The sequence below is a fragment of the Lithobates pipiens genome, unplaced genomic scaffold (genome assembly GCF_037356315.1).
Source record: "Lithobates pipiens isolate NorthernLeopardFrog02 unplaced genomic scaffold, aLitPip1_a1.2 Scaffold_10, whole genome shotgun sequence".
NCBI lineage: Eukaryota > Metazoa > Chordata > Amphibia > Anura > Ranidae > Lithobates > Lithobates pipiens.
Window position 1 is genome coordinate 57180851 of NW_027507686.1, and position 15114 is coordinate 57195964.

Sequence of the window (15114 nt, forward strand, 5' to 3'; positions counted from 1 at the left end):
CAAATAGATATCTGGAGGACCCAGGAACCCTTTCTTTTTAGTCCCACTTAATAGATTATATGAAAACCAAGGGGATTTTCCTCCCCAAACAACCTTTATAAATCCCCATTTTACATGTTGGAAATATGACCTAGGCAATTTTATGGGGAGAATTAAAATAAAGAATAAGAGTCTAGGGAGAATCACCATCTTCAGAATATTCATTCTACCCAGACAAGTAAAGTGTAGCTCATCCCATTGTTTCAGGTCCTCTTTAATCCTTTATAAAAGTGTCCGACATTTAACACTGAATAAATCATGTATCCCAGTAGTCAACTTAATTCCAAATAAGTAATGTGGGTGTCTTGGCACAGAAAAGGGAAACAGGCCTCCATAGACTCACCTTCTGATTTTGTCACATTAATGGGGAGAATCACAGATTTGCCCATAATAATTTTTAAATTGGAGAGGTCTTGGAATCTCACAAATGCTCTGCCGACTCCCATCATCCAATAATTTTTAAGCCAAAATGCATATTTTTAAAATTTTTCCTTTCATGTGATTGGGTATTCTTTCCACTGTGAAGCTTCAGCCCATTTGCTAAGCCCTTGGGCATCTGCACTTCCTGACTGTAACTGCACTTGCAAATTGCACAGTCTATTTGCCTTTAGTAAATCAACCCCATAGCTAAGTGCCGTCAACTCGGCTTCAAGTCCTAGTGACTTGATAAATGAGAGATCTAATTCTATCTATCTATCTAAAGTCTATTGTGTGCTAGTCTGGAAAGATCTTCCAGTGTCACCCCCACAGCTGTAGCCAATGGGGTTGATTTACTAAAACTGGAGAGTGCAAAATCTGGTTCAGCTCTGCAAAAAAAAAACAATCAGCTTCCAGATTTTTTTTTTTTTTTTATTGACTACCATGCACAGCTACATCAGATTTTGCACTCTCTAGTTTTAGTAAAACAACCCCAATGTGTCCAACCATCTAGTAGCCAGTCTCCCTCTTCACCTTGTTCCCTCAATCTTTCCAAACATTATTTCCTTCTCCAGTGATCTCTCTCTTCTGACAGTGTGACCAAAATAGGACAGTTATAACTTCATCATTTGGTCTTCTTGAGACATAACTAGTTTGATCTTTTTCAAAATCGGTCTGTTAGTTGTACCGGCTGTCCAACGCACGCATAAAATTGTTCTCCGGCAGCAAAGCTCAGATGAGTCGATCTTTCTCTTCTGTTTCTGTTGTGTCCCTATTTTTAACAGCCATAATTAACAACTGAGGAAATGGGTGCAAGGACAAGTCTGATCTTAATTTTATATGTAATTTCTTTACCTTTTAATACTTTGTTGCTACCATGTGCAATTCTGTGGAGTATTTTGTCCCTACTAATTGCTTTCTCGTTCATGAAAGAGCCCAGGAGATTAAAATGCTTTAGGGTCCGTTCACACAGGGGCAACACGACTTGTAGGCGACTTGAGTGAGGCAACTTGGACACGACTTGAGTTAAGATCACAGCGCGACTTGGGACAACTTCAACACGACTTGTGATGACTTCAACCTGACTTGGGACGACTTACAAGTCGCCCCAGGCCAGGCGACTTTTGCCGTGGCCAAGCAGAGAATGAGCTCAAGGGGGAACTCCACGCCAAATTTCTGAAAAAAATTTGGCGTGGGTTCCCCCTCCGAGAGCATACCAGGCCCTTAGGTCTGGTATGGATTCCAAGGGGAACCCCCTACGCCGAAAAAACGGCGTAGGGGTCCCCCCAGATCCACACCAGACCCTTATCCGAGCACGCTACACGGCCGGCCAGGAAAGGGGGTGGGGACGAGCGGGCGCCCCCCCCCCTCCTGAGCCGTACCAGGCCGCGTGCCCTCAACATGGGGGGTGCCTTGGGGGAGGGGGGGCGTGCGGCCCCCCCACCCCAAAGCACCTTGTCCCCATGTCGATGAGGACAAGGGCCTCTTCCCGACAACCCTGGCCGTTGGTTGTCGGGGTCTGCGGGCGGGGGGCTTATCGGAATCCGGGAGCCCCCTTTAATAAGGGGGCCCCCGGATACCGGCCCCCCACCCTATGTGAATGAGTATGGGGACAAGACCCCCGAAGTCGGGAGAAGAGGCCGGCGGCGAGGAAGAAAGCCGGACTCCTCCACTAGCAAAAGAGCTACAAGAAGATAGCGGAGGAGTCCGGCGAGAAGACCCCCGAAGACGGAAGACCCCCGGAGCTGTGCAATAAAATATTTTTTCCCTGTGTTGTGTTTTTTTTGTACTTTTTTTCACAGGTGAATGGGTAGGGGTACATTGTACCCCATACTCATTCACATAGGGTGGGGGGCCGGTATCCGGGGGCCCCCTTATTAAAGGGGGCTCCCGGATTCCGATAAGCCCCCCGCCCGCAGACCCCGACAACCAACGGCCAGGGTTGTCGGGAAGAGGCCCTTGTCCTCATCGACATGGGGACAAGGTGCTTTGGGGTGGGGGGGCCGCACGCCCCCCCTCCCCCAAGGCACCCCCCCATGTTGAGGGCACGCGGCCTGGTACGGCTCAGGAGGGGGGGGCCGCCCGCTCGTCCCCACCCCCTTTCCTGGCCGGCCGGGTAGCGTGCTCGGATAAGGGTCTGGTGTGGATCTGGGGGGACCCCCACGCCGTTTTTTCGGCGTAGGGGGTTCCCCTTGGAATCCATACCAGACCTAAGGGCCTGGTATGCTCTCGGAGGGGGAACCCACGCCAAATTTTTTTCAGAAATTTGGCGTGGAGTTCCCCCTTCAGAGCTAATAATTCTGTCAAAGTCGCCTCCGTATAGACAGAAATCCGACTTGGAGGCGACCTCCATTGAAATCAATGGGTACCGGTCGCCTACAAGTCGGATTCAAGTAGTACAGGAACTTCTTTTGAAGTCGGAGCGACTTCAGTAGTGTGCATTAAGACAGCTCTCATTCACTTACATTGGTTTTTAAATGTTGTCCGACCTGAGGCGACTTGGGGCGACTTGAAGTCGGATCCCAAGTTGCCCCTGTGTGAACGGACCCTTACAATTTCTATTCTATCACCATCAGTCTCAAAATTGTTGTCATTTTCAGTGTTGTTCACCTTGTTTATATTCAGTTCTAATCCCATGTTATGACTTTTGGCTTTGACTCCCCCAAAATTTTTTTTAGACATATTTAGTTGCAATTAAATATATAAAAGCTGCGCTACACATTTGTTGTCCATTTATGCTTTGCACGCCATAAAGCGGACCTTCCCCCTCCCTCCATCTCTCAAACTGCCAGCATTATTGAAATATACATATGAAAACAAAAAAGTCACTAACATTTACACGCCGCTTTATTCTACTTGTCCCGAATGCCCTGCCCTGCTTCAAAACCTGCACTGCCATTGTAAAAAAAAAATAGAATGATAGGCAACTTCTTCCTTTTGTTCTTTTTGCCAACCCACCAATGATGTTTGTACCAGATCTTGCACATGCACTGAATGAGATCTGGCACAGTGTGTTAGAGTTTATATGCTGCCGATGTTTATAATGTGAATGGCATTACACCACTCACACTGCTCAAGTCATGGCAACATATCAATGTCTCTGCAAAAGAAAAAAGTCCTTTTCCCAAAATCTTGCAAGATCTTGGAAAAATTCACTCCCCCCCATTTTTCTGGAAGGCACTGGTGGCCTAGCCTGACATGTTTCTAGTGCCTCAGAAAATCCAGTAATTATTATTTTCCTGCTTACTTTTATTTTGTAAAACTATTAATAATTAAAAAGTTTTTTTTGTTTTCTTTGTTCGTTAATATTTTTACACCTTTAACATATATTTACACTTTTCACATTGAGAAAAAGTGCAAAATGTAAAAATATATATTTCATGCGTAAATACCCTTTCAATGCTTTGTACCATTGCTGACAGCTCAAGTATAAACAAAACAGTTGCAGACGGTATCAGTAATTTGTATTGATGAGTAATAAAAAAAGGATCGGTATTTGTACTCATAAAAAAAAAAAATGGTATTGATGCATCCCTAATATAAATGCAATATGTTTGCTAATAAGCTTGTATAGCTGTATGCACACTTTTAGGGGGTAAAGATCCAATTTAAGTTGATGATAGGTAGATGATATCAGTAGTTATAAAGAAGGGAGGTTAAATGGAAATGAGTCAAATAAAGAGCTCTCTCTAGTGGATAATGCACATCATTAATAAAATAATAAAACTATGTTACACTATACCAGTAAACATTGCAAATTCAGAAGAAAAAACTATTTAGGAATAGCATTTAAATATTAATTCAAAATATATGGTCACTACAATCACAGGATATAATTTCCCTTTAAAGTAGAAGAAAAGGCTAGAATGACCAAGTTTTAAAACACTGCTTTCCCTTTCCTTGTATACATGCTGCATGTTTGTAAAAATTCTCAATGGAAATACTTTTTTTTTTTTTTTAAACACTCAAGGACAGCCGTGTTACATTCTGTCCAGGCCATTTTTAGCACTGTGATAGTTTGAATGATAATTACTCTGTCATACAACACTGTACCCAAATTAATTTTATATACAGTACATTCATAAAGTATTCAGACCCCCTTCACTTTTTTCAATTTTGTTATGTTGCAGCCTGATACTATAGTTGTTTAAATTAATTTTTTTCTCATTAATCCACACTCAGTAACCCATAATGACAACGTCAAAACATAATTTTAGAAATGTTTGCAAATGTATATGTAGCACTAACCCCCGAAGGAGCTGCTGGTCCTTTTTGGGCCCACCGTTACCCTCCGCTTCTTCCTATGGCACGTCTAGGGGATGTGCCATGGTAGGTGACCCAGTAACTTGAGACTGACAATAGATCCAGTTAAATGGATTTTATTTGCAAACTTCAACCATTGAACAGTCTTTAACTTGGGATCAGAGGGTTGGAAAGGAAAGTTCAGATACTCTCAAGGTCAAAGTAAAAAACGTTAAGGAACTTGCTTACTTTGACTGCATCCAGAGAATAGCCATTCGCAGCTGGATGAACACTCAGGTTGGACAGTCCCTCTCTCACAAGGCCTAGCAGCCAACAAGGTGCTTTCTCAAGAACAAAATCCTCATCATCGACGTTGTTGCAAAACACATAGGAAACTAAGCTGTAGAACACTTGTAGGATACCTGGACCTTTCAACCAGCTTGGTGATATCCACAAGTCCGGATTCTCTTGGTTACTTCAGCCCTTCCAGGCTCTTGTTAAGAAAACCAAACTCACTCGTGGTAATCTTCTAAAGAGTCCTCCCCTGGAATGCTTGAAGTTCAATGAGTCTCTCCCGAACCGGAGACGGCACCCAACCACCTCAGAATCCTCCTTTAGTTTCCCTGCCTTGGGCTAGCCAGCCCCGAGACATTAAAGTTGGGTGGATCCGCACCCCAGGCCATAGCCTTCCTGGGGGCTGGTCAGGAGGACAGGACCAATTATTCAACACTTCATACTGGACCGGAAACCCGAATCACATGACCTCCGTGTTTTAAATTCCCTCTCCCAGAGGGCACAGCGGGAGGGCCACTCCCACTGACCTGGCTCTGAAAGAGAGTAACCAAACGCCTGACTAGACCATAGTTCCACGCCTGCCACCAGAGAGCAGCGCCCCCCTGTGGCCAGACTGAACATTTCACAGCCCAGTCAGACTGACACAAAAGTCTAATTTAGACAAATAGGCCCAAACCAAACTGTAGTCCTGAAGAGCACCCACTGGGTTTTAACTTTGAAAAACACAGTGGGTGCTCTTCAGGAGCCCACCGCTACATATAAAAAAGGAAACACCTGAATATCACATGGAAAGGCACACACCTCTCTATAAAATGCCTCAAAGTTGACAATGCATACTGTATCAGAGCAAAAGCTATGAGGTCGCAAGAACTGCCTGCAGAGCTCAGAGACAGGATTATTGCAAGGAACAGATCTGGAGAAGGCTACCAAAAAATGCTGGTGTAATGAAGGTTCCCAAGAGCACAGTGGCCTCCATAATTCTCAAATGGAAGAGGTTTGGCACAACCAGGACTACTCCGAGAGCTAGTTCGTATGGCTAAACTAGGCAATTGGGGCAGAGGGGCCTTAGTAAGTGAGGTGACCAAGAACCTGATGGTCACTCTGACTGAGCCCCAAAGATCCAGTGGAAAGATGAATATTAAGGGGTTAATATATAGATGTGCAGGATAAAGGAGGTGAGGGTCAAATAACCTAATTTTGCTGCCCCACTGTACTCCCACCACTGCCCCCCTCCCCTCCACAATGCAATCCCCATATGGCATACACTTTATTTGCGCTCCATGAAGGATGTCAAATTTGAGCTGTGCTGAAGTGCCACTAAAACAGTAGTGTGTAAGGAGAGTACAGGGTTATGCATTGCCCACTTCCCCTCACTGGCTATGGGCAGCTGGCAGTTGAGGAAAACTAAAACTTCCACACTGCACCCAGTAGGAGAGAGGGCACAGCATCAGGAAATGGGAATAATTAAATCCCCAGCAAGTGGCTGGGGATTCAGATTTTTCTGCTCCACCTATCCTGGCACCCTAACAGTGGATTGCACTGTTTCTTATACTGCTGGCACTCTACTGGCATATATGAAGCTTTCTTTCTTCTCGCACACTTTAAAGCCCCTAAAAAAATTGGCCTTTTAAATTATCACCCAACCCTCAGGCGTGCACCATCCATCCTGGGCAGCAAGTGGTTAAAGCGGGGTTCCACCCTAAAGTGGAACTTCCGCTGATCGGAACCCTCCCCCCCTCCGGTGTCACATTTGGCACCTTTCGGGGGGAGGGGGGTGCAGATACCTGTCGAAGACAGGTATTTACACCCACTTCCGGGCATAGACTCCCACGGGAGTCTATGCCTCTTCCTGTCCCTGCGCGCTGTCTGCTGGGACACACACGGGTCCCAGAGACAGCGCGGACAATTCCTATTGCGCTGCGTGACTCGCGCATGTGCAGTAGGGAACCAGGAAGTGAAGCCGCAGCACTTCACTTCCTGATTCCCTCATCTAGAATGGTGACGGCAGCAGCCGAGAGCCGAGCAATCGATCGGCCTCGGCATCGCTGGACCCCGGGACAGGTGAGTGTCCATTTATTAAAAGTCAGCAGCTGCAGTATTTGTAGCTGCTGGCTTTTAATATTTTTTTCCACAGTGCAATCCCGCTTTAATCTACTTTGGAGCAATCATGTGATCACATAGCACTGGCTCCTCTGTGGCTGGTGAGAGGAAATGCCGACAACAGGGGAGCAATGGAACCTAGCAGGTGATGTCACAGCTCTGTGCATTTCAGCCCCATTGTGGAGCCGCTTATTGATACGGGAAGATAAAGCTGTGCGATCACATGACCACTCTGAGGAAAAGTAAAAAGAAAGGTTTTTATTTGGTGATTTCATACTAATGGTATGCAGCATGTACTTATATATAAGCAGGGGGAGGGAATGTTTTAAACCTTGGTTATTAGACTTTTCTCCACAGACTTACCTTGCAGACTTCTTGTAGGTGAGAGCAGCGACTATTGTGGTGGAGATTTTGAAATATAATATTTATAGCAAGGAGCTCCAAGGGAGCCATTGTGAGGCCTTTCTAATTAACTTACTATGCCCCGTTCTGGGAATATATATATATATATATATATATATATGTAACATGTATACCAGAATATTTACTATTCTTGGTATCTCAAACACACAAACCTGTTGGTCTGCTGTCTGCATAGTAACTAAGTTACCCTATTGTTCATAGAGATGGCCATTTCAGATATAGTGCCTCTTCCTGTGCCACAAGTCCTTGAAATGCTAATTTATGGTGTATCAAAGAGGGCCGACGGTTGTAAATCAAGAGATAATTAAACAGGTCTTATGTCGGAACTGGCAGGGTCAGAGATCAAAGGAAGTTGCTCAACTTCAGAATTGGAGGCAACTTTGAACCAATGAGCTGACCCTGAGTTCTGATTGGTAGGCATGAGGTTTTCTAACCACATAAATCTAGTCCCTAGAGATGCTAAATCTTTCTCTTAAACTCTCATGGACTGGACACGTAAGATTCCTGTGTAATGCATTTTCCTTATCTCTCTTCATCCCGCTGGGCCCCCCTTTTGCAAGAATGGTAACGTAGGGAAAAACTAGATACTGTGTCTGTATTATTATTATGTCTCTTCTTTTCTGTAACCCTGTCTACCATAGGACTTTGCCTTAATATAATATTAATCTCGTGAAAGTATGTGTATGACCATTATAGCAATATTTGGTAACATCTTTGTTTTTAAGGTTGTATCCTCCACAGTATATGGGGTACTCTGTAATGTTTCTTTTCCGTACTATAGGATGTTCAAATAAATTAGATTGTTATCCTTTTCACACATGTATCATTCGTCCTTAATTTCATGGTTTGATTCATATAGATAACAGGTTTTTAATCACTTATTTTAAGTATAGGTAAGTATATAAGTGAGCTAGGCAAATTAGCCATAACACTATGCAGCACTCAGACTTACCTTGCAGACTTCTTGTAGGTGAGAGCAGCGACTATGCAACACTCAAATCCAATAGCTTCTATCGTGAAGTTGGGCTGTCTCCTCTGATGGCGCCTTTCTGTAAGCGAAGACAGAAATTCCTCCAGGCTGCTGTGAAATCTTTTACTTTCCTGCCTGAAGCATGACAACAACAATGGATAAGCAAATACGATGAACCAAGCCAGGCATTTTTTTTTTTAGATTAGGTGTGCAGACATATGGGGTGGAAGCATGGGCATGCAAAAGGTGTAAATGTATAATAAAGGAAGATTAACATGTAGACAGTGTAAATGATGAGAGTTAGTGCCATGTAATTGGTACTATTGTATATTAGATGGATATACTCTAAAAGAAAAAAAAAGATAGAATCTTATCTAGCTCTGTAGGGCACATGGGCTGATATTTTGAGCAACCAATTGGATTCCTGATTTTGTTTTAGGAATGCATCAACAAACATGTTTGTTTGAATCTTAGTGCTTAATAGGGACAACAGATGTTGTCAAAAGATCTTTTTTCCTCTAGTTATCCTGAACAAACAACAAAAAAATAAATATTTATTTTTAAACATGCACCCCCCCCCCCCCCAAGAACTACATAATTTGCATGCACAACCTACAGAACCGTGCCATGGTTTCAAGGGTAAGAACATAATTCTCACCATCAGTTGTAACACCCATATTTAGAGTATAACATGAAGCATGGTCACATTATTCAGTACCCACCTTACTGAATACGGAGGTTCTTCTCCGTGGAGCGCCCTGTGTATTTTTCAATTTGGCACACCTATGCATTGATCTGGCCACACAGCCATGTCATTCATTTATTCACAGGATCTGTGAATAAAAATACTAGAAGTCCCATCTGCAACCACAGCAGAGGCACTCATAGATCTCAAGTGTGGTGACGTTACAGCACTTGTAGTCCCTTGATAGTTTCTCTAGCTCCATAGCCAAAGGTCCGTACTGAGCCTGGCCTAGAGAAACAGTAAACAGGAGACTGATCGCAGTTGTAATGCTTTGCAGGTTCTAATGCAAATAAGTAAATAAAAAAATAAAAAATTATGCATTTTTTCAATGTGGGTAAATGATCCTCTTTTGCAAAATGTGGAATTAGCCTTTAAGGAAAAGATTTGAGTTTTTTTTTTTTTGCCAGATTCAGAAAGTCATTGTGTCTGCAGAAGGAACTGGAAAAGTCAGTTTTATTACAAAGGTTTGTTCAGCAGATATAAATATCAGTGTTTAGAGAAAGTGGAGCTTTTTACATAGCCGAGTGAATTGTTCATAGTGCTGTGGATCTCATCTTACTGAATTTATCTTTTTTAATGTATGTCACAGCACAGGGGGAGCAAAGAACAGGAATTCGTATTCAGAAAAACAATACATATGCGTGCATGGAGTAAAGGTTATTCCAACACACAGGAATCCAAATCAAAGCATTTTTGTAAATGCTCAGAATGCTGCCAGCCTCTTGTGAACTGAAGAATCTTTTATAAGTACTGAAATAAAGTTACTGTAAAAGCAAGGCACAAAACCTGCAAAAACTGAAAATTATTGTAAGATGTTATGGTGTCTCTGAACAAAAGATAAAGAGTAGGATGTCATCTTATCATCCTAGACCCTTGTATTGTGACCCCAAAAACTGTGATACACAGTGGGGGTCATTTACTATAGCGCTGCAGTGCTAATTACCATGAATTAGCGATAATTAGTGCTAATCACGCTAATTATTGCTAAAAGGGTATTCACTATAGCGCTGGTAAAAAAAAAATACACACAAAATCGAATTTACTATAGTTACCTGTAAACAAATGGTGCCCAAACCCTTACTCTGCTAAAACCTGGAGTAGTGCACATGGAAATAATGTTTAGAGCATGATATAATTGTCTAAATGGTACTGAAATATGTGGTGCTCTTAAACTGTGTGAAAAAGTGATTTCTACACTGAAATATATTTAAAAGTCTGAGAAGAGATAAATTCCCTGTTTTTGTACAACTAGGTGCCAACACAACTGAGCATGCTCAGACCTGCAAATAGCTCTCATTTTAGCTCCAATGTCTTTTTTACAGGGCGCTTTAGTAAATACCAGAATGAGCGCTGTATTAAAGAGCATCGTTTGGTGCTACAGGAAGATAGTCTAGGTAAACCACTCTCATCATTATATAAGTCTCTTCAACCATCCGTTCATGTTGGTCTCGACAAGTTATTGTCGTGCTGGCGGGAGGAGGTCCCAGTGTTAGATTCCAAAGACTGGGAGGATGTTTGGGACTACCCTATGCAAAGCTTGGTATTAGCCAGATATTTATCCCTCACACTCCTCAATGTTGGCACTGTACTGCTGACCCTGCCACGCTCCTGCTGTGTTTTGGGAGTGTCCAGGAATAAAATTATTCTGGACAGCTCTTTCCTAATGTATTTGCACAGTCACCACAATTGTGGTACCATTATCATTTGATGTTTGCATTTTAGGTCTCCTTCATCTACTGGCTATCTCTAGATCTAGATCTGTGAGAACTTTGATAGGCCTCTTATTGTTTTACGCACGTAAGACTATACTCCATAAATGGAAATCTACCCAGCCCCCTAACTTTGTTTATTGGAAGAATATTGTCAATAAAACGGTTCCATTGTATAAATTCACATATGAATCTAGAGTATGTCCAAACAAATTCTCTAAAGCATGGGACATTTGGACAGAGTCCAGGGATACTGTCAGTTTTTCACAACCCCTCCATAAGATGCTCTGTTTTGCTTCTGTTTAATTCTTAGATGTGGATCTGTATACAGGGAGAGTACCACCTGATTTTTTACTTTGCACACTCCAGTTACATTGATTCCAGTTCCATTAAGCCTTGGTTACTAACCACCTTACTTTTTGTTGTTTTTTTTTTGTTTGTTTTTTTGTGTGTGTGTCTAATTCCAAGTCTGGGTATGCTCAATAGGCTTTGTTTTGTATTTCACTTTATATTCTTACAATAAAAAGAATATAAAAAAGAGCATTTTATGGGAGTGAAAATCTGCGCCATTAAAGTCCAATGCAAGTTTTAGCCATTGATTCTAATGGCAATTTCCCCAAATAAATCCTTTTAATGTTGAAATGAAATGTAAATTTTTCTGAAATACATTTTCCTTTGCAACATTGTTGCTTCTACTTCAACTATTTTGCTTTTAAGAATGCTAGAATCACACACTCAAGCTCTGTGCTGCATCGATGGCTGGGCGGGTGCGTGACGCGAGGACGTAGCGTCCGCCTGAGGGGAGGGGCCTGCCAGCGCTAAGCGCACCGCGCCGACGAGCGGGAAGAAGGACATGGCTTGGAGCGGGGAGGTGAGAGATCCCAGCCCAGCCAGATGCGAGCCCATGGGGCGGTAGCTCGGAAGCGGTGCCGCAACATCCCGCTGTCTTGCGTATAGAGCACTTCTCAGCTTTCACAGCTCCTTGGTAACGGGACGTTGGCCCCCCCGCTCCCCCACACCAGCTGACACCCCCGTCCCCGCATAGGGGCTACGGAGGAACCATCAGGGGATCTCAGGAGCCCGGAAACCAGCAGGAAACCAGCATTTTTTTGGAGAGAGACACAGCGGACAAAAAAATAAAGGGAAGAAAAGGACGGTAACAGTATCAGTTTAACAATGTCAATGTCATTGCTGTGCAATATATATATACATATGTGAAAGGAAACAGCGTGAAATGAGACCAGAGAGTACAATGTTGTAGTAAAATGTGGGGACAAACATATGCCGGCAAGGGGAGTCTCATATAGACATGTGGATGAAGCCTTTGATGTTTTGCTTTTATCTGTTGCTGTATGGACTTACTGTGAGCGACATTGACTATAAGATCAGTCCACACACATGAGAGCACGGATACAATGGAATGAGACATAAAATTATTTTTCCCCGCTCTTTTTCTCTCCCTACCGCCCACCGGGCTGATCAGATAAGCAGATTTGATTTAAAGTTTCCTACAGGAGAAGCTGCAGCAAGGGTGAATAAACCGCAATAGGGCTGTAGGGTTGCCATATATGCTTATGTCTGAATGCAATGTTAGATATATCTTAGGTAGGAATTCTGAAGGCACCTCCCTAAGATGTTGGTAGGTCCGCTGGATAGATATACACTGTCTCCGCAAAGATAAACTGAATAGTGTATGACAGACTACCTTAATCGCATATTGTATTGCACATACAAAACAGCACGGTGGAAAAGTCGCACGATTCGACTCAAGGGAATTATTCTCAGATCTATGCGTATCCTCCCTAGGACACAGCATACCCTCTTGAGGGGATTGTCTGTTTTAGCGGAGATCAGAGAAAAGTTCCTAAGTGGATGTCTGTACTCCCCCCCGGATAGATATGGATATCTTTGAGGCGTATTTTGAATAGGGCATGGTGGCTAATACCTATGGCCTTTCTCTTTTTTCTCTCCTTACTTTGCCCGGTACATAAGACAGCACGGCGCTATAGATCCACGATAACATATTAGGGCGATTTTTCAGGTTCCCTACAGGTATTCTGCTCAGGGGGAGGTCGGCGTATCCCAAGGTTGCCCTATGTTTGAGCAGAACGCCTCCCTGATATTTGTACCCTTACCAGACAGATAAGGTAGCACCGGGGGGAAGCCGCTAAAGCAAAAATAGTGGGGTGCAGTATCAAATTTGCTGAGAAAGGAAGTCAGCTTTGAGGGACCCCCGGGTGGATTGCTAGTAGAACATAGACATATAGTAGGAGGTACGGCTGATAGTCCCTAAGTAAAACTGGGAAGCGAAGGGATAAACAGGAATAACAGCCATATAGAAGGTGAATCGCAGGAGGAAGCGATTTCGCCGAGGATCTAGGATTAAAGGGAAAGAGTCACTGGGTGCCAGGTCCCATATAAGTTTGAAAGAGATTGAAACATGAGTAAAACAGCGAATAAGACGTCGAAAAGTGGAGTCTCACGAAATTTAAAAGACAAGGGCCTAGATACGACGATTCAACAGTACATGACACAAGGAGCAAGCCCCAAAGAATTGGGAACTGATAAAAGACAACCATCCATACAAGAATACAAGAAGGGATCAGGCAAACACAAGGGAGGGGGAGCTCAGCATGCCAGAGAGGACACAATAACAGATAGTGACTGGGAGAGCAGCAAAATGGAAGAACTAAGGATAGAAGATCTCCCCCCTTCAAAGGGAGAAATGGCGGAGATGCTCTTAAAATTAGAGAACGCAATCAAAACAGATATTAGGGGACTTCGAGAGGACCTGGGAGGACTATTGGAGAGAGTAGAAGCAACAGAAAATCGCATAGACCTCCAAGCCATAGAGCTAAGCAAAGTCAAAGATCAACTAAGAACAATACAACAAATACAAAGGAACACGCTATATAAATTGGAAGACCAGGAGAACAGAAGTAGAAGGCAAAACTTGAAGATTCGCTCGATCCCGGAAACAAAAGGTGAAGATTTAAGATTAATACTAGATAGTATTCTCTCTCCGTGTTGGGCAAACGAGACAGGAGCCCCCCCAAGGTTTGATAGAATTCACAGAATCGGTAAAGCAAGATTCGGGGGCATGGACAGACCAAGAGATATAATAGTGCGGTTTACATTTTTCGATGAGAAAGAAGCAATATGGAAAAAGTTAAGGGGAAAAACCCCACTATTATATGAAGGTAGAGAAATACAGATATTCCCGGATATTGCACCCGAGACGCTTGCAAGGAAAAAACTTCTGAAACCCCTGTTAGTGGAACTGCAAGTTCAGAACATTAAATATAGATGGGGTTTTCCCGCTTGTTTAATAGGGAACAAAGATGGTAAATCGGCGAAGCTGAGCTTTCCGGAAGATCTGAAAGAATTTTGCGAGAAATTGGGAGTATGCCCTCCTGCACTTCCGGGTTGGCAAGAAGAAACAATAGGTTCAATGTAGTGGGGGGGGGGGGGAAGATGGTCTGGGGAAAGGAAGGGGGGTGAAGGGGAAGGAAATAAGGAAAGATATAAAGTAATAAAGGGATGTGGAATAGAATACCTCCCGTCTAAAGGGAAGAGGCGGGAGAGGCGCAGGCGGAAAGAGCCCCAGACCCTCCTAACAAATAGATTAGGAGATGGTAGGGGTATACACGACCATTAACCTAACAAGGGCCGAAAATAGGCCACAGGGGTTGGGGGGGGCTTGGGGTGGGAGGTGAGGGTGGGGGGGTGGGAGGCGAGGGTGGGGGGGGGGAAGGTGTAAGGTTAGGGAGGGAAAGTATAGGGGAAAGAGGGGATAGGGAGGAAAAAAAGAAGTGGACCACCCAAGTAAACAAGATAGAAAGTACCCAAGTAGGGCAGGGGAGTGACAGGATAAATAGATGGGTAACAACAAAATAGACGGCATGAAATTCATGTCCTATAATGTCAAGGGCATGAATACCCCAATAAAAAGACACAAGATCTTAGCAGAGCTGAAACGGTATGAGGCCGATGTCATATCTCTCCAGGAGACGCATATCTCCCTCGCGCCAAACATAAGACTATACTCCAATAACTACCCGGTCTGGTATTATAGTGATACAATATCGGCCAGAAGCAGAGGGGTAGCGATAGGGTTCTCTAAAAGAACAAGATTTCAGCTAAGTGAAAAAATGTGCGATGCAGAGGGAAGATAT

General features: G+C 43.5%; 1 protein-coding gene across 3 annotated transcripts in view; it reads right to left on the reverse strand.

The window, feature by feature from the left end:
• The window catches only part of LOC143930791 (uncharacterized), a 461539-nt gene that overhangs the window by 262351 nt on the left and 184074 nt on the right, over window positions 1–15114 (reverse strand). For 2 of the 3 annotated variants that reach the window (XM_077455401.1, XM_077455393.1), the window contains exon 5: window positions 8468–8620. The exons of the other annotated variant lie outside the window; for it this stretch is intronic. In XM_077455401.1, coding sequence (XP_077311527.1) covers window positions 8468–8620 — 153 coding nt within the window. The remainder of the gene's footprint in view (window positions 1–8467; window positions 8621–15114) is intronic. 3 annotated transcript variants of the gene reach the window in all.